General features: G+C 43.2%; 1 protein-coding gene and 1 long non-coding RNA gene across 2 annotated transcripts; one reads left to right on the top strand and one right to left on the bottom strand.

Moving 5' to 3' along the window:
• Positions 1 to 10,982: 10,982 nt before the first annotated feature.
• Positions 10,983 to 16,763, bottom strand: LOC120415798 (uncharacterized). Its single transcript, XM_039577423.1, has one exon. The coding sequence runs from the start codon at positions 16,761 to 16,763 to the stop codon at positions 10,983 to 10,985; it is 5,781 nt and encodes a 1,926-aa protein (XP_039433357.1).
• Positions 16,764 to 17,771: 1,008 nt separating this feature from the next.
• Positions 17,772 to 18,830, top strand: LOC120415817 (uncharacterized). Its single transcript, XR_005605270.2, has 4 exons — positions 17,772 to 17,996; positions 18,050 to 18,149; positions 18,211 to 18,498; positions 18,561 to 18,830. It is a non-coding gene; the product is annotated as an uncharacterized LOC120415817 (long non-coding RNA).
• The last annotated feature ends 1,501 nt before the right edge of the window (positions 18,831 to 20,331 follow it).

The raw sequence follows: 20,331 nt of genomic DNA on the forward strand, positions 1-20,331 counted from the left end.
TATTGTTTTGTTTTTGTGTTTGTTCAATGAGGTTTATTTTTGGTTAAACGTGAATTTTAAAAATTATACTGTTTTATTGATGTTAGTCTAATATTCTGTACCGTAGATTTTGACGTTTCAAATCATACATGCTTTGACAAGATTTGCTGGAAATGGAATGCTTGTTTCAAAACCGTTATCATTAGTTGATATTAGAGTTCACTTAAAATATTCTACAAAAATAACGTGACGTTTTTGCAAGAATGTAAACAATTTTGAACTTGAAACAATTTATTTAGTTCACGACTTCAACGCAACAGGATTTCAGATTTCAGCAGCTGATAGTAGTCATAAATCTCATCCTTTATCGATAACATTACTCTGATGCATGTCAACCTGGGGAGCATTCGGCATTTATTAGCGGCCATTCATTAATTTAACGTTTATTGCCTGCCCTTTTATCACATTCCGGCCAATGTTTCCACAGAGTCGGTATATAAACTCGGAATCATTTTCACCGGGACAATATAATTAAATCGCAGGAAAAAAACGGCAGCCCGTCAACGTCGTCAGCCCGGTCGTGACATAAAAGTCCACTGTCCCAAATTTGTCATCGCAAAGTCCCATTTCCCGCCGTAGCTCAATACTTGAGCTGAATTTTAATCGCCGCGTGTGCAAGCAAAAAACCCGACACGGAATGAAGCCGAATTACCCCAAATCTTAATTAAGTATAAAAAGAAAGCTCACTTTGTTTCAAGTTTACCGCCCAAGACCAAGTGTGCTTGACATTATTGTGTACAGAACTGTGCTTCAGAGGACTCCATTATTGGTCCGTGAGATTGATTTTCGGGTCGTGTTTTATTGTCACAATTAAACATGAAAATGGGTCGATAAACAGGGTGACTGCCGGGTTTTAGTTTTTTTTGTTTAAACTCTCAGCCTTGGAAAAAATCTGTAATAAATTCAATTTGAAAAAAGTCAAGAATCTCCTAGAAATCATCTGCAAACGTTAAACTAAGTTTTTTTTTAGATTTTTCATGATGTAATTTTCAAAAAATGCATTCAGCCCAGGGTTAGCCCCACTTCCAAACGATCCCCAAATATTGCATCGTAAAATTGAATTGCGCACGCCGGTACCGCCTTTAGGACCCTCGCCCGGGACAAATCGCACCGATGCTCTCGCAACTCCGGTGGTCCAAAATCGATGACAATTAAGGGTCCTCTGTTTTTAGGGCGCACGCCGCCTTTTTTTCCCCCGAGCGATCTTTCATTTGGCAAACCCAGCTTTCGAGGTTATGTTCCGCAGTTCGTCGACGACAAATCGTACAAGAATCGCCGCGCAGACAAAATAATTAACTCAAATAGTCAATAAAAGATTTATGCTAACTGATAGCGTGGCGGGCGTCTCGCCTCGGTTGATCGCAGAATTGCGCGTGTGTACCGTTTGGCCAGCAGAAGTCCCCCGGTCCCCAAGGTGGGTCCCACGATGGCCACCGTGGCGCTGCTGTGGTAGGGCGGCCCGAAGGTTATCCTCGGAGCAGGGCCAGTGTGGAAAAAATGGCCCACGATTGCGATCATGATTATGATAATGCCCGTAATTGAATAAAGCTTTAATTCGCAGTATTTATTTATGTTTATTTCCATTTTATGGGACAATGATACTTTTTAGCTTGTTTTTAGCCGGGTGGCGCGGTCCGGGTGGGCCCAGTTCTGGTTCTCTAAGATGGCCGGACGGACCCCAGAAGCAGTTACGCGGGATCAAGATCGTTGAAAACGGTTAAAACGATAAGACACAAGCTACAGGTAAACCGTTTGAACGGTGGAATTGCGATCTAGAATATTGCAGTTTATGGTGGGATTTAACAGTCGTTGTAGATGGATAGGAACTAGAAGGTTTAATTAGTTCGAAAGTAAATTTTATATTGATGGCTTATAATTATTTTTATGTACTGGTATAATAATGTTTATTTATGCATAACTTACTCAAAAGGTTTGAGCAGGTGATGCTTTTGAAATTTCTTATTTAAAGATATTAATTTTCAGATTCTATTAAATTTCAGGAAAGTTTACAAAAAATAATTTATAAAAGTATAACAAAATTCTTTGGAATATTAACCCTAGAGAGCCATCAGAAGATTAGAAGCGTAAACCAAAAAAAAGATATCATGTTGAAAAATTGTTTCTAAATGATATATAATTATTTTTTTTTTAAGTCTTAGAAATTGTTTAATTTTTTCAGCAATATTTTTAATTTTTTTTGTATTATTTCAGCATCTGAACGCTATTTTTTTCAATAACAGAGCAATTCCTTAGCTTTTCAAATTATATTTGTTATTTTCAATTCTGGTTTTTCTTTTATACTTTATTTCAATATATATTTGATAAACGATTTCCTTACACCAAAATAAGCCAATAAAAAAGTCCCTATCAAAACGTTCGCAAATTTTCGGAAAAGTTGTAGATTATGATTGGTACTTGTCAGAACAACATGAGTACACAAGAAAAAAATCCCACATTTTTACTTGACAAATCTAACCTTTTTTTGTTTTTTTTTTTTTAAATTTATTTAAGTTTTAGTGAAGCAAAATGGTCAACTTTTCAGTTATATGGTATGTTGGACGTTTAAATTTCGGCGACGTTATGATTTAGAAAAACATGATTTTTTTAAGTTTCAAGAAAAAAAAACATTTGAAAACAAACTATCTTTGGTAAAACAATTGAAATTGCAATCGAAATATATTTGAGTGGTGTTTTGATGAAGTGCATCGTTTTGAGCCAAAACTAAATACCAGGTGAAATTAAAAAAAAACTTTTTCATATGTGTTTTTATCCTCGTTATCTACTTATTTCCTTTTTGACCATTTTGATATGTCGTGATTTTAATTATTAAAAACATTTATTTTCAAAAAGAATATAAGAAATTCACAGGGTTTCGCTTTTTGGCATTGCAATCATAAAAACTTCATAAATATTCTTCATGATTGCAAATTTATATAGAAAAATATTTTTGAAAAATTGGAAACCTTATAAAAATAAATCATAAAATGGTCGTAATTGAAACGTCTGTCATGCACTATAGTTCAAATTTGCTATTTATGGTTCACTAAAACATATAACAAATGAAAAGCTTGTTAGTTACAAGTTTTTACGATAAAAAGTATTTTTTTGCTTTCTTTTTTTCTGAATAATCCTACCGAAGATACCAAATTGAAGTTCAATTATTGAAGATAAAATTGAAGTTAAATTATTGAACATAAAATCCCTTTTCAAGGCAATTTTGTATGGTCAGATAAGTTTGGATGCTTGGTATGGTATGATTTGGAGAAACCAAAATGACTTTTCTAACAAAAAGAATCGATGGACAAAGTTTCATTATTATTAAAAAAATGAAATTTCGATTCGATCCTCATTAAGGTGACAAGAAAAAAATAAAATTTTGGAAAATCGTAAGAGATACCCCCTGGCTTGATTCTGAAAGTATATGTCGGCCCTAAAACTTAGGGGGCAAAAAAATATTTTTTCATTTTTTTTTTTATGAATATAGAACTTTAATCAACTGAAAACTGGAATTTAAAATGCATTTCCTGCGTTTATAATCATATTTAGCATGTTTAAACTCCTTTAACAAAAATTTGTTTTTTTTTATGAAATACTAATGCACAACCCTCCAAAAAACATTTTTTTTTTCGCGAAAAAAAGTCCCTCAATACATAGATATTTTGAAAACTAATGATTGGAAAACAACTGGACTAGTGTAAAATGCATTTTTAAACACTGTTTTCGTCTAAATGTTGAAACCTTGGCCTGTAATTATTATTTCTTTTTTTTGCCCCCCCCCCCCCCCCCCCCCTCCTTCGATTTTGATCAGAACCAGAATTTTGAGCCAAATTGGTAAGGGTTAAGGGTCGCTTTTCATCATTGAAGTTTGTATATGAGAAAATTCGAAAAAATGCATGGGTAAAAGCAGAAAATTCAAAATCAACGTTAAATGTACCGGATTCGGAGATTCATATGTAAATTTAATGACAAACAACTTTGTCAAAGACAACAAAACGATCTGAGTTAACCCTGACGAGTTATTAACGATTTAAAGAAGACGTTTTAAACTATCTCAAGAATACACAAATATACACAGAAAAAAAAGTGTAAATTTACACGACACTGAAATCATGTTTAAAACGTAAACATGCTCGATGTAAATTTGAAATTCAATGTAAATGGTTGTATTGCATTTAAAGAGCCTTAATGTAAAATTAGATTCAACGTAATTCATGAATTTCATGTAAATGGATCATTTGTCACCATCAAATCATAAATTTGAAAATATGAAAAACACGTAATTACATATTTGATGTAATATTCTTTAAATGTTAAACTCGAATCGCATTTAAATTTCAAATGAAAGTTTGTTTTGCGAATGACAGCTCAAAAGACTGACAAAAACAAAGCAGCTGAAAGTAGTTGATGTTTGGCGCAAGCAAAAGGGACGTGTTTTTGAAATTAAGTGCAAAATTTTGCGTTAAAGAAACTACATTATCAAACATCCAAGAAGCTGCTTGTTTCTCGGAACTTTTAGGCAACACAAGAGAACTTTGGTTAAGCTCGGGGAAGGTTCCGGATGGAAATAATATGTCATACAGTGATGAGTGGCCCGAGATTTTTTTGGTAAATATTTAATTGTGGTGGAGGCCATCGATTCAGAGATGCATTTGAATTTATATTGATCAAATTACATTCAGGAGCGATGGTAGTTCTTCCAACACATTAATTTGATTCATCTTAATAGGAATGTGCAAAGCTTTTCCGGCTGCATTGGAGCTGATTTAACGAGGTAGGTAAATTTTAAACAACAATGCAAAACAATTCATAAGGACTGTAGTGGGTGTGTAAACAAAGAGCGTATCCCTTTCATGCCAAATGTAAACATTCTTTAGCGTGAGCAAGATTCACTCTTTGTTTACAAACCCATTATGGCCCTTTTGCATTGTTTTGCATTGTTACAAAATACTTACAAAATCATTTGATAGCTGCAGCGGTGAATCATCCGTCGTGACAATAACCCGAACCTCTCGCCCTCTTAATCTGACGAAGTACGGATGGTAATCTGATCTGACAGCGTTGTCGGTCCCGGCTTGGGGGATTCTTACTTCTCGTCCTCCTCGCCGACCTGGTCAGTAGTCTCGAATTCAACTATTGGCCCAACTACGGCATCGTACGCTCGCGGAATGATTGGGGTCTAGTTGACTTCCCTCATCCCACAGTGTAAACGGCGGCCGCAGAAGCTGCCGCATTAGTAGTGACCGGAGATCTCGTTGGTTGTTCGTCCATCTTCCGATTCGATGGTGCACCACTCTTAGCTTCCGGATTACATCCAGGTCTCGCGCCTACCGGTGAATTTTTCCTTGTAATTATGATATTTCGTATAAATTGCACGACTTTGTGATGATACTTACGAAATAGGCTTTTAAAATTAACTTTAGTTATCCAAATATCTTTTTGATGTTTTTTTCCATTTTTTTTTTTGATGTTTTGAAAACTGACAGAACGTTGAAGGTGTCGGATTAGTTTACACGACAATCTTCACATACCATGGTTTGGAAAAATTGAACTCATTCTAACTCCGACAAGCAGTTGGATTCTTATTTTGATTAGTTTTTGTGTACCCAAAAGAGAGTACAGAGTTTCTAAAGTTGAGATGTTATTTTTGAACTAACACGTGAATTGCAACAATAGCATTTTGGCAGTAAGATCAGTTTTGCCTTCCTCACTGAGGTAAGGCTATAATCCTGCTCCAAAATTGAACTTTTTATTTTAAGCTCGAAAACCCACCTTGATGTATACATATCGACTCAGAATTGAAAACTGAACAAATGTGTGTGTGTATGTGTGTGTGTATGTGTGTGTGTATGTGTGTGTGTATGTGTGTGTGTATGTGTGTGTGTATGTGTGTGTGTATGTGTGTGTGTATGTGTGTGTGTATGTGACCAATAATGTCACGCAGTTTTCTCAGCACTGGCTGAACCGATTTTGACCAAACCAGTCGCATTCGACTTGGTTTAGGGTCCCATACGGTGCTATTGAATTGTTTGAAGTTTCGATAAGTAGTTCAAAAGTTATGTATAAAAATGTGTTTTCGCATATTTTCAGAAGTTGAATAAATGGCAGTAAACTGAACCAAACATCATCATGCTATACATCGTTAGTTAGGTAATTGAAAGACCTTTCAAACGAGTCCAAAGCATTGATAATCTGGCAACCCTGTCTCGAGTTATAACCACTTAAGTGATATTTATGTAATTTTTTGTAGCCGGATCTCACTTAAATGTATGTAAACAATGTCCAGATCCATCATCCGACCCATCGTTGGTTAGGTAATCGAAAGACCTTTCCAACGAGTCTACAACATTGATAATCTGGCAACCCTGTCTCGAGTTCTGACCACTTAAGTGATATTTATGCACTATTTTTGTAGCCGGATCTCGCTTAAATGTATGTAAACAATGTCCGGATCCATCATCCAACCCATCGTTGGTTAGGTAATCAAAAGACCTTTTCAACAAATATAAAACATTGAAGATCTGGCAACCCTGTCTCGAGTTCTGACCACTTAAGTGATATTTATGCACTTTTCTGTAGCCGGATCTCACTTAAATGTATGTAAACAATGTCCGGATCCATAATCCGACCCATCGTTGGTTAGGTAGTCAAAAGACTTTTCCAACGAGCCTAAAACATTGATAATCTGGCAACCCTGTCTCGAGTTCTGACCACTTAAGTGATATTTATGCACTTTTTTTGTAGCCGGATCTCACTTAAATGTATGTAAACAATGTCCGGATCCATCATCCAACCCATCGTTGGTTAGGTAATCAAAAGACCTTTCCAACGAGTATAAAACATTGAAGATCTGGCAACCCTGTCTCGAGTTCTGACCACTTAAGTGATATTTATGTACTTTTTTGTAGCTGGAACTCACTTAAATGTATGTAAACAATGTCCGGATCCATCATCCGACCCATCGTTGGTTAGGTAATTGAAAGTCCTTTCCAACGAATCCACAACATTGAAGATCTGGCAACCCTGTCTCGAGGTCTGACCACTTAAGTGATAATTATGCACTATTTTTGTAGCCGGATCTCGCTTAAATGTATGTAAACAATGTCCGGATCCATCATCCAACCCATCGTTGGTTAGGTAATCAAAAGACCTTTCCAACGAGTATAAAACATTGAAGATCTGGCAACCCTGTCTCGAGTTCTGACCACTTAAGTGATATTTATGTACTTTTTTGTAGCCGGATCTCACTTAAATGTATGTAAACAATGTCCGGATCCATCATCCAACCCATCGTTGGTTAGGTAATCAAAAGACCTTTCCAACGAGTATAAAACATTGAAGATCTGGCAACCCTGTCTCGAGTTCTGACCACTTAAGTGATATTTATGTACTTTTTTGTAGCTGGAACTCACTTAAATGTATGTAAACAATGTCCGGATCCATCATCCGACCCATCGTTGATAAGGTAATCGAAAGACCTTTCCAACGAGTCTACAACATTGATAATCTGGCAACCCTGTCTCGAGTTCTGACCACACAAGTGAGATTTATGCACTTTTTTGTAGCCGGATCTCACTTAAATGTATGTAAACAATGTCTGGATCCATCATCCGACCCATCGTTGATAAGGTAATCGAAAGACCTTTCCAACAAGTCTACAACATTGATAATCTGGCAACCCTGTCTCGAGTTCTGACCACTTAAGTGATATTTATGCACTTTTTTTGTAGCCGGATCTCACTTAAATGTATGTAAACAATGTCCGGATCCATCATCCAACCCATCGTTGGTTAGGTAATCAAAAGACCTTTCCAACGAGTATAAAACATTGAAGATCTGGCAACCCTGTCTCGAGTTCTGACCACTTAAGTGATATTTATGCACTTTTTTTGTAGCCGGATCTCACTTAAATGTATGTAAACAATGTCCGGATCCATCATCCGACCCATCGTTGGTTGGGTAATCGAAAGACCTTTTTAAGGAGTCTAAAATATTGAAGATCTGGCAACCTTGTCTCGAGTTCTGACCACATAAGTGAGATTCATGCACTTTTTTGTAGCCGGATCTCACTTAAATGTATGTAAACAATGTCTGGATCCATCATCCGACCCATCGTTGATAAGGTAATCGAAAGACCTTTCCAACAAGTCTACAACATTGATAATCTGGCAACCCTGTCTCGAGTTCTGACCACTTAAGTGATATTTATGCACTTTTTTTGTAGCCGGATCTCACTTAAATGTATGTAAACAATGTCCGGATCCATCATCCGACCCATCGTTGATAAGGTAATCGAAAGACCTTTCCAACGAGTCTACAACATTGATAATCTGGCAACCCTGTCTCGAGTTCTGACCACTTAAGTGATATTTATGCACTTTTTTTGTAGCCGGATCTCACTTAAATGTATGTAAACAATGTCCGGATCCATCATCCAACCCATCGTTGGTTAGGTAATCAAAAGACCTTTCCAACGAGTATAAAACATTGAAGATCTGGCAACCCTGTCTCGAGTTCTGACCACTTAAGTGATATTTATGTACTTTTTTGTAGCTGGAACTCACTTAAATGTATGTAAACAATGTCCGGATCCATCATCCGACCCATCGTTGATAAGGTAATCGAAAGACCTTTCCAACGAGTCTACAACATTGATAATCTGGCAACCCTGTCTCGAGTTCTGACCACTTAAGTGATATTTATGCACTTTTTTTGTAGCCGGATCTCACTTAAATGTATGTAAACAATGTCCGGATCCATCATCCGACCCATCGTTGGTTGGGTAATCGAAAGACCTTTTTAAGGAGTCTAAAATATTGAAGATCTGGCAACCTTGTCTCGAGTTCTGACCACATAAGTGAGATTCATGCACTTTTTTGTAGCCGGATCTCACTTAAATGTATGTAAACAATGTCCGGATCCATCATCCGACCCATCGTTGGTAAGATAATTGAAAGGCCGAGTCTAAAACATTGATGATCTGGCAATCCTATCTCGAGTTCTGACCACTTATGATGCAACTTATGAGCCCTTGAGTGATATGTGTGTTTTTTTTTTGTATTCCGGAACTTAACGAAATTAGACGAAATTTGTGTCCAAACCCATCATATCACATATCACCCATTGTTGGAAAAGTGTGAGGAAGGCACCAACCACATAGGTGGATTAAGTTAGTTTTTTTAATTCTCTAGATGTAGATAGGAAATTTTTCAAAAAAAATATCCAAAAAACTTAATTAAGCTCTACGTCAGGGGTGCCCAACCTTTTGACAATGCGGGCCATATCTAATTTTCCTAGAACAGAGTAGGTTTGTTTATTTTTTTTTAATAAGTTTATATAGTGGTTTTGCAAATAAGACACAAATTTTTAATTTTAAGAAAGAAATAACAACTTTTAAAAAATATTAATTTAATTTGGCGTCATCCATAAAGTCTGAGCAAGTGTGACATTGCGTGTTATAAGTATAGGAAAAGCGTGACAAAGGGGGGAGGGGGGGTAAATTTTGGCTGATTTTAGCGTGACGTAATTTATGGATGAAGCCTTTGCATAAGGCATTTATTGAAATGTTTTTATTCATACGTTAAAAAAAACTTAATTTGGATAAAAAAAAAACTGTGTTCTTTGAAGATTTTTTGAGGTGCGGTAAAATTATTTAAAATACACTGCAAATTTAAACAATTGAGTAATAATTTTTTTTTATCAATTTCAATTCATTGTTCTTCGGTTTTTTATAATTTTGCACTTCAAATATTGCAAACAATTTTTTTTTTCAAAATAATGCATTTGCCTATAGTTCGGGATACGGTTTTCCAAAAATTTTCTTATTTTCTGAAAAATACTTTAAGTTAACACAGTTAAAACTTTTGCAAATCAAAGTATTGTTTTCCTTTGTAAATTTACAGTCAACAATTATAATTTTCACATGTTTCAGATTGATACGAAATGCTGACTTCAATCAAAACGTAGTCTTTCGTCTACATAATTTTCAAATAAAATTATGTAAAACAATTAAAATATATATTAAAACAAAACAGAAGAAAAATCTTATTTAGAGTTGATTTAGCCTTGCTGTTAAATTGCTAAAAATGTTTGGCGATAGGGTTATTTCAGACCGGTGTCACGCACACTGGATCACAATTTGTTTTGCTGGACAGTACAAAACATCAATCTTTTGTGTGAACGTACACGCTCACATAGATAACTCTATTGAATGAAATTTCCGTTCTTAATTTTATTTAAGAAAAAAATAAAACTCAGTCTCATGCAAGGTCTCATGGCAAAATTAATTAATTCAAGAGTTTTTTTTTTTGAAAAGGTTCTAGGGAGCGTTCTTTTATTACGTAACGCAAAAAAAACGGATTTTTAGACCCCCGTCCCAACCCAACTGTTCGGACGGTGGCAAATAAAAACCAGATTTTGTATCAGCTAATGCAGATCAAAATTGATTGGTTTGTTTTTGTACCGTGCTGTACCTTTTGTACCCAAATGGTTTCGTACTCCTTGTCAACGCTTTGCCCCAACAGCAGAAGACTGCACCTCCTTGCTGAGAGATTGCAATCTGTTTTGCCTGTCGCAATCTGTAATCTACCGTCGTTAGACCTGTTCGTTCTGTCCTGTCTGCACTGTCCTGACCGTTCTGTCCCGTCCTGTTCTGGCTGGCCAATCCGTACTGACGTCCGTACTACCGCAGCCTGTGATCGTCCAACCAAACCGTAACTAAACGCCTGAACTATGCGCACGACAATTTAAATCACCGAAGACACTCTTTTTGGTAAAAGTGAACCGAACTCGATCTTTCAACGCGTTTTCTCTTGTCCTCGTCCCTACTTTTACTCGTGTTTACTTCCTCCTCTCTTGTTTCTACTTTACTATAATTTGTTTATGTTTATATTTGTGTTGTGTTGTGTAGCGCTGCGTGTGTCGTGACCCTGCCGTGTCTTCGCGACCTATGTCGACTTGGTAGCAGTGTTGTCGGAACATTCCCCGGCCCGTAACCCGGTCCGGGAGTCCGCTTCCGGTTGAGGGTTACCTTCTCGTACCTCCAACACTGCCAGCTTCGCCACCGCTCGCTTGTACCTGCCGCTGTTGGTGCGCACCCACGCCTGGCGTACTCGGCCGTCCTTGCCCACGATCGGTTCCTCCACGATGCCCCGAATCCAGCTTTTCCGGTTGTTGCCTTCGACGATGTAGACCAGGTCTCCGCTCTCCAGCGGCCTCGTCTCGCCGAACCACTTGGTCCGCCGATTCAGCGTTGGCAGGTACTCGTTGATCCACCGTTCCCACATCACGCTGGCCAGCTGCTGGGATCGTTGGTACGTGTCTCGTAGTGCCACCGCCGGATTTGGCGACGGAAGAGCCCCGCCCGGTTGGTTTGGTGAGGCGCCTCGCAGGAAGTGGTTAGGGGTGATCGCCTCTGCTTCGTCCGACTGCTGCGACACGTACGTAAGCGGACGGGAGTTGATCATGTCCTCCGCATCAACGATGGCCGTCTGCAGGATCTCGTCCGTGAGCCGCCGACCGTCGTCCAGCGCCGTGAGCGCCTCCTTGACCGATCGCACCAGTCGCTCCCAGACACCGCCCATGTGAGGTGCCAGGGGAGGGTTGAATGACCACTTCGTCCGTGCGTTGGTCAGCTGGTCCGCGCAGTGTTCGCTGATGTCTCGGACGTCCTTCGTCAGCTCCTTGCTCGCCCCTTGGAAGTTGGTCCCGTTATCTGAAAGAAACTCAATGGGCCAGCCTCGCCGGCCGATAAATCGGTGAATCGCCATCAAGCACGACTGGGTTGTGAGTCCGTGCGCCACTTCAAGATGCACTGCGCGCGTTGCCATACAGGTGAATAGTGCAATCCACCGCTTCTCCGAGCGGCGTCCGACGCTCACATCGAACGGTCCCAAATAGTCGACGCCGACGTAGCTGAACGGACGAAGGTACGGCTTGAGACGTTGGACCGGGAGCGATGCCATCCTGGGGATTGTCGGACGTTTGCGGTGAGCTTCGCACCACACACACGCCGACTCGATTCGCCGAACAACCGCGTCTACCTTCGGGATGTAGTACAGTTGCCTCAGCTTGTTCTTGACCGACTGCCGATATCCGTGTCCGCACCGCTCGTGGTAGTCTTGTACAATCAGCTCGGTAATTCGGTTGTTCTTTGGCAGTATCACCGGGAAGCGCATGTCGAACGGGAGAAACTCGGCTTGCTCCAGCCGTCCTTCCATCCGAATCAGTCCGTTCTCGTCGACCAACGGTGTGAGCTGGTACAGGGGGCTCGACTTCTCCAGCGCGATCCACTGGTTTGTCGGGCGATTCTTGTTTCTCGTGAGCACCTTCATCTCGTCAATGTAGTCTTCCGTTTGTGCCATCCTCATCAGGTACTGCTCCGCTCGTTCGTGCTCGTTCTGTTGCAGTGGAACTCGTACTGACGAACCCGCCGGCGACCCTAAGAGCTTCTCCTGGTTCCTGGTCGCTTGGAGCTTCTCCACCGGAAGTCCTTTCACCTTGCGCTTGAGATTTGACACGAACCGACAAACAGTTGCCATCGTTCTGACTAGGACAGTCCATCTCGAGAACCGGCTGACGTCCACGAGTGACTCCACGACTTGCACGTCGTGCAAGAGCAAATGAATCCGCAGCTCAACGGTTGTGTTCGGAGGTGGAAGCGCTTTCTTCGGCCAGTCCTTCTGATCGTCGTACACGAATCTGGGACAGCGTACCCAGGGACTGCTCGGGCTCAAGTCGAGGTCGGTGCTCCACTTCGTGAGGATGTCTGCGATGTTGATCCGGGTCGACACAAAGTTCCAGTCGTCGATGTTCGTCAGACTGAGGATCTCTCCAATCCGAAACCCGACGTACTGCTTGTACCGGCGCTGATCGGACCGGATCCATGACAGCACAACCGCCGAGTCGATCCAGAAGAACGTTTTGGTGATTGTGAAGTTGTGGTTCTCGTGAATTGTCTGCGACATCCGGGCGGCTAGGCCTGATCCGTTCAACTCCAAGCGCGGAACGGCGGTCAACTGCAGCGGTGCCACCTTCGAGCGACTCATGACGAAGGCGCACTCCACCTCACCGCGTACTATCGCGCGAAAATATCCAACGCAACCGTACGCCTTCTCTCCAGCATCTGCGAAGATGTGCAGCTGGATTTCTTTGATCTCATCCGACCGCGCGTTCCCGAAGTAGCTACGGGGCAGCCTAAACGTCTGAGCATCCAACAATATACTCGTCCAACGCAGCCACATCTTGAACGAAAGTTCGTCAATGAACTCGTCCCATTGGCATCCCGTGCGCCACAGGTCCTGGATCAGCATCTTTCCTCGTATCGTTACTGGTCCAAGAAATCCGGCCGGATCGAACTGCGACATCACTATGCTGAGCACGATTCGCTTCGTTGGACGCGTTTCCCCGCTCAGGACCTTCGCGTACTCCGACTTCGTCATCGTTGTGAAGCTGAAAACGTCTTCAGCAGGATCCCAGACGATTCCCAGCACGCGTTCGTACTCCGGTCCCTTGTCCCGGTTGAAATCGACCGTGAGGTCGACGCTTTTCTCTCCCAACGCATTCAGGACCGTGGCGGAGTTGGACACCCAGTTCCTGATGTTGAATCCACCCCGCGAGTGTACCTCCTTCACCTCCTTGGCTCGCTGAACTGCCTGTTCCACGGTGTCTACGCTGTCGTAGTAGTCGTCCACGTAGTGACGCTTTATGATCGCTGCTGCGGCTTCCGGATACTTCTCTGCGAACTGATCTGCGTTCAAGTTCTTGACGAACTGCGCCGAGCACGGCGACGACGTCGCGCCGAAAGTGGCCACGTCCATAACGTAGATTTGCGGCTTCTCGGTTGCACTCGTCCGGAACAAGAAGCGCTGCGCCTGCTTGTCCTCCGACCTGATCCGTATCTGGTGGTACATCTCCTGGATGTCGCCTCCAATGGCGATCGGCCGCTCTCGGAAGTGATTGATCACGCGGAGCAACGGAACCAGCATGTCCGGACCCTTCAGCAGCTCTGTGTTCAGGGATGTGCCGTTGACCGACGCCGCAGCGTCCCAGACCAAGCGCACTTTCTTCTTGCGAGGATTCACCACAACGTTTAACGGTAGATACCACGCGGCCTCGTTTGGCGTCTCCGACAGTTCTGCATCGGTGATCTTGTGCGCGTACCCTTTGGTTTGATAGTCCTCGATCTGCTGGCAAACGTTTTCCCTCAGCTCCGGATTCTTCTCCAACTTCCTGTCGAGCGCTTTCATTCGCCGAACGGCCATCGGGTAGCTGTCAGGAAATTTTCTTTCGTCCTCACGCCACAGCAAGCCGGTCTCGAAGCGTTCGCCTACTCGCTTCGTCGTCGCTAGCAGGATCTCTCGCGCTCGCGTCTCTTCCACTGGTTCGGGAATCGGAAACGCAGACGGCGCCAGGTCATCGAGCATGTACTGCTCCTTCAGCATGTCGTGTAGCTGCTGGTTGGTCACTGGCGCGACCGAGTGTAGATTCAGGAAGGCGTGCGTGCTCGCTCTTCGCTTCTCCGCACCGTACACCGTCCACCCGACCTTTGATCGTACGGCTATCGGCTCGCAGGACTTGCCGATCCTCGACTCCAACGGCGCGAAAAGGTGAAGGTTGTCCAGACCGATCAATATCGTTGGAACACCTGACGGGAGATCTTGCAGCGGCACACCGGACAAGTGCGAATACTTCTTAACTACCTCTCCGTAGTTCACGTTCTGCTCCGGAAGTAGCAACTTCCCCACGGTTCGCGTGTTCATCAGTGGAAACTTCTCCGTCGAGCCCCTGGCCGACAGCATCAAGTCCACCTTGCGCGAGCCGTCCTCAATCCGGTTGATATTTCCGGTCCAGGTGACGATCAGCGGCTCCGAAACACCTTCCGCCTTTAACTGCTTGGCCACCGCGTCGTCCATCAGCGTCGCCGACGATCCTTCGTCCAGAAAAGCTACCGTGTCGAGCTGCCTTTTCCCTGCGTACAATGTCACGGGCATCATGCGGAAGATCACTGAGCGACCCGTGCTCTCCGCCTTTTGCAGCTGCACCGACTCTTCCGCGCGGTGCAAGAGCGGATGATGGTTCCCAACACAGTTTGGGACCGTGCACTTGACCCTCGAGTTGCACGGACTGGATCCATGCTTGTTCAGGCACCGGTTGCACAGATTCAGCTTGCCAACTTCTCTCAAACGTTGCGCTACGTTCATCCGCTTGAACTGCTCACAGGAACGCATAAAGTGATCCGTCCGCTTGCAGATCCAGCATGGTTTGCTGGGCTTTTCTGCGCGCGCTGCTTCGACCCTCTTCTGCTCCGATTCGTGGACGTGTACGAACTCTTTGTTGTGCGCCCTTCCGCTTCCCATCTTGCTCTGGTCGCTTAAGTTCAGCGACGAGAACTCCGCCACCTCTGCAGCATCGTTCACGATCTCCTTCATGAAATTGGTGAACCTGCGAAGCGGACTTTCCTTCCTGCCCCGCTTAAACCTGACCCAGTCCATCTGGTAGCTCGGTGGCAGCTTCTCAACCAGTTCCTGCACGATCATCGGATTGTTCAGGTGGTCGTGCAGATTTGCCGCCTCGAGGTGGTCGCACAGCTGCTTAACCACCATCCCAAAGCTTATGAAAGTCCCCAGACGATCAGCTCGCGGCGCCGGCGCCTGCTTCACCTTCACCAACAGCGCTTTCAGCAGCTTCTCAGGTCTCCCGAACATGTCCCGGAGATCCTGGATTATGTCCGGCACTGCACTCGGGAAAACCAGACTGCCCCTCACGTTCTCCAATGCTTCGCCTTCTAGTGCTTCCACCAGTCGCGAGAGATTTTCGAGGTTGGAGAAGCCACACGCAGCCGTAGTTTGTTCAAAACAGCTTATGAACAGCGGCCAGACTTCGGGTTCGCCCCTGAACTTCGGCAGAGCATGCCCCAACACCTTCCGAGCAGCCATTTGCTCTCGCGTGATACGCGCGGCGCTGTAAACCGACCCGCCATTCTTCTTCGAGGTAGGCTTAACGCTTCCTTTTCCGGAAACGCTCTTTTCCCCATCCGACTCACTATCGTGACTGTCGCTGCTACTCTCTGGGGTGACTTCCGGCTTCGGTTTCGGCGTATTTCCACTTCCAGGCTTCTCGCCGCTCTTCAGCCAGTCAGTCACCTTCTTCTTCGAGGATTCTTCGGCCTTCAGCGCGTTAACCTTGGCCTTGCTGGCTTCAATCTGCTTCTTCACCGTCGCCTTCTTCTTCAAAAACTCCTTCTCCGCAGCCAACTGACGCTCCAGCAGCTTCTGGTCGTGCGCCAGCTGCTTCTTCTCGATCTCGCGCTGAGTCTTCATCTCCAGCGCCTGCATCTCCGCCTCCTCCTTCATTCTCTGCTCGCTCCAGGCCAGCTTTTCCGCCAGACGCTTCTTGCGCAGCTCCATCTGCTTCGCGAAAGCCTCCCGCTCGACCCGCTGTTCCTCAGCCAACTCCTCTTCAGTTGGGACTGCACTGGAACCCGCGCCTGGGACGGTTCCCGAGTCGCTGTTGGCGCCGGACTTCTTCGTCACCTTACCCGGAACTTTCAGCAGAATGTCGGAATCAGCACACTTCGGACAGATCCATTCTTCTTCCGACTCTTCATCCACACTCGCGCACTTCGTGTGAGCCCACGCGCCACACTTCGAGCACTCCTCCCAACCATGGTCGTGCTTGTCCGCCTTTCTGCAGAACATGCACTTAATCTCCTTCAATCGAGCAACCATTTCCAAAACCGATCAAATCCGATCAATCAATTTTGATTTTGTTCGGACGGTGGCAAATAAAAACCAGATTTTGTATCAGCTAATGCAGATCAAAATTGATTGGTTTGTTTTTGTACCGTGCTGTACCTTTTGTACCCAAATGGTTTCGTACTCCTTGTCAACGCTTTGCCCCAACAGCAGAAGACTGCACCTCCTTGCTGAGAGATTGCAATCTGTTTTGCCTGTCGCAATCTGTAATCTACCGTCGTTAGACCTGTTCGTTCTGTCCTGTCTGCACTGTCCTGACCGTTCTGTCCCGTCCTGTTCTGGCTGGCCAATCCGTACTGACGTCCGTACCGCAGCTTGTGATCGTCCAACCAAACCGTAACTAAACGCCTGAACTACGCGCACGACAATTTAACTCACCAAAGACACTCTTTTTGGTAAAAGTGAACCGAACTCGATCTTTCAACGCGTTTTCTCTTGTCCTCGTCCCTACTTTTACTCGTGTTTACTTCCTCCTCTCTTGTTTCTACTTTACTATAATTTGTTTATGTTTATATTTGTGTTGTGTTGTGTAGCGCTGCGTGTGTCGTGACCCTGCCGTGTCTTCGCGACCTATGTCGACTTGGTGGCAGTGTTGTCGGAACACCAACCAAATCGGATTTTAACGACCTCGGTCCCAACTGCGTTACGTAATAAAAGAACGCTTCCCTAGAAGCTATTGTGTTTTATATGTTTATAGGTCCTCTAAAAAAACTGTCAACCTGTCAAAGCCTGTTGCGCAACAGGCTGATGTACACGCTTACGACAAACCACTTAATTTTGTACGGCGCAACAGATTTTTTAGCGCAACAGAAGAGATGCGCGCTTCGGGTTAGTGGTGCGCGGATAATACCACTAATGCAAAAAAAAATCCTTACCCTACCCAATTTTGATTACTTGAAACTCCGACAAACGCCCGGATGACCAGTCTAACACCTAAGTTAACTTACAGGTCGTTGAGTTTAATTCTTAGTTGTCAAAGTGGTTATAGTAAACAAAAACAACATCGAGTGCGTTCCGTGCGAATAAAATTGCGACGTTTTGTAGCTTTTGGCACAGAAATTTAACGAAGATCCTGCAGGACACGGTAGATTTTGAGTGCGGACGGTGATTTGGACACCGTTAGGCAAATAATTTCTAATCCAATGCCGATCAACTCGGAACTGGCAGAAAAGGGCGCTGCAAAATGGACAAGACCGGTATTGTTAGGTAAGATTCTTTTTTGATTTGCTGTGTCTGTTATAAAAACTATCATCTACTAGATAGCGACGACATTGGATTAGTGTGTGCGAAGGTGACTAAGATATAGTACCAACTTGCTGAATGCGCCCGGTGGCAACACGAAGTCGCTGCATCTAGGCGGTAAGACGGCTAAAGGGAAGGTCTTCCTTCCAGCAACTAACCGTTCTCAAATTCAACACAGCTGACAACATGATCTAACCACCGACAAGAGGGGCTACTCGGTTTGCCGTTGCTGGTGCTGAAACCCTCCCTGAAGAACCCAAGAGCTCGAGTCTAGAGGTGGACTTCTCCGAAGACGTCAAATTCCTGCAGCAGAACGCGATGGAGGCTTCGTAAGCTTCCAGCATAATCAGTGATTACTAAAATTGTCTCGCTTGATTCCTGGGAATGAGGGGGCGTGATGACAACTACATGCTTTCACGGTGCCAACGAGCGCTTCCATGACAAAGTTGACCTGAGTGTTCAGCAGGTGGGACGAATTATTCATCGCATCGATTTTATTTGTGGATCTAATATTGTGTTTCGTTGCAGCTCCCGGTTCGCAGCTGCTTTGTCCAGCGCAAGGGTTGCAAAATCGAGAATCGAAGACGTGCTGCTATCAATGACAAGCTGCATCAGGTCATTCGTGTCCGCTTTCTTCACTTGTGTACATTTGATCGAACCCGGGCGTGAGATGAAAATACTGGCCGTAATTTGGCGCGAGGATCTGCAGCAGTTAGATGTGACTTCCGTGTTCGATTCTCAGACGTTTGGTGTGCCGTTTGTAATATCTCGATTACATTTTTTGCATAACTGTAAGTCGCTGCATTTTCAAATTCCTAAGCCAATTCCGCAGAGCTAAATTCACAATTTATATGTTTATACAGCCAACTTTTTTTGAATTTAATTTAGTGTTTTTATTACTCCGTTGAATTCAAAATCTGATTATATTTTCAAGCTTTTAGTCCACTGTAGTTTGAAATCATTTACTTTTGTCATTTCCATTCAATAATAAGCACTGTTTGAAGTCAGCTGCTAATATTGATTAGAAAAGATAGCAAAACAATGACCTTTCAAACAACATATGGCCATAAAAGAATTTGAAATTTACATCGGATTTAAAATTCAACGGAGTAAAAAAATTTTTGTGCTTCGGTAAATTTACATTATTTTCATCGGAAATTTACACGTTTTTGAAGACTTGATTGCTCGGCACGTTTACGTCGGAAGGCATGTAAATTTCAGATGAAGTTAATGTAAATTAGCATCATTAATGACGTGCACTTTTGGTACATCATAAATGATGTAAATTTACCGAATTATTTTTTTCTGTGTATCGTTCGAAATATCAGAGAATCTCTCATGATTGATTTGCTTCTATTCAGTTAAAATGCAGAATTTCTTAAATCTACTTAAATTGAAGTGTTTCTGTATTTTTCAGTATGGTTATCCTTTGTGGTTTGGTTGAGCTTATTATTTTTTGTTTGAAGTTAACAAGGTTGCGATCGATGTGAAATCAATTGCCAAAACGTGTTGTTGCATCAAACGCGATAATCACCAGCCATTTCAAACACTTTCATTATGTGCAAATTTTCCATCCTTAAAATTGCGGTAAACCACACACGTAACACATCATAAACGAAGCACCTTTTCAATAAGCCAATAAATTGATTTTTTAAACTCTGCTGTTGGCCAACCATTATCAGCGTCATCATCGCCAAGATAAACCAACCACCCAAACCACACTCACTAATTTAATATTAGCGCAAACATTAAAAAACAAATCGCCCTCTCGTTGGGTCGCCCAAATTTCCCATAAACTTCCAATGTTTATCCCTTTTCGAAGGTTTTTTTTGCTTCTCCTCAAATTTTGCTCGCAGCCAAACAACTTAAATCAATTTGCTGTTGATCGAAAAATGCCCATCGACCACGTTGCTGTTGTGTTGTTGTCTCGAGAATATTATTTGCTCAAGCCATTATCTTGAGGGACCCCCAACCAACCGTCGAGACTAAATCCATAATCTGCCCGTCTCGTGGTGGTGGCTGCCAAGGTTGCATACATTAATCCCCACAGGGATCCGACATCCACGCGTCGTCGTGGTCCAGCTGCCCACTGCTGGAAGGAAGCCAACATGGGCGAATATTGAAAATTTAATTCAATTTAAATTTTGGCATTTTTACCCTTTGAAGCCCGCGGACCACGCGAGCGCGCGGTTTCCAGAGCAAATAATGCACATCCCACAAGGGACACAGACAGAAGATTTCGTCTGGAGATGATGAAGAGCTGATGCGAGGCTTAGTGGCTGTGCCACTTTACTTGATC

The sequence above is a fragment of the Culex pipiens genome, chromosome 3 (genome assembly GCF_016801865.2).
Source record: "Culex pipiens pallens isolate TS chromosome 3, TS_CPP_V2, whole genome shotgun sequence".
In the NCBI taxonomy this organism is placed as follows: domain Eukaryota; kingdom Metazoa; phylum Arthropoda; class Insecta; order Diptera; family Culicidae; genus Culex; species Culex pipiens.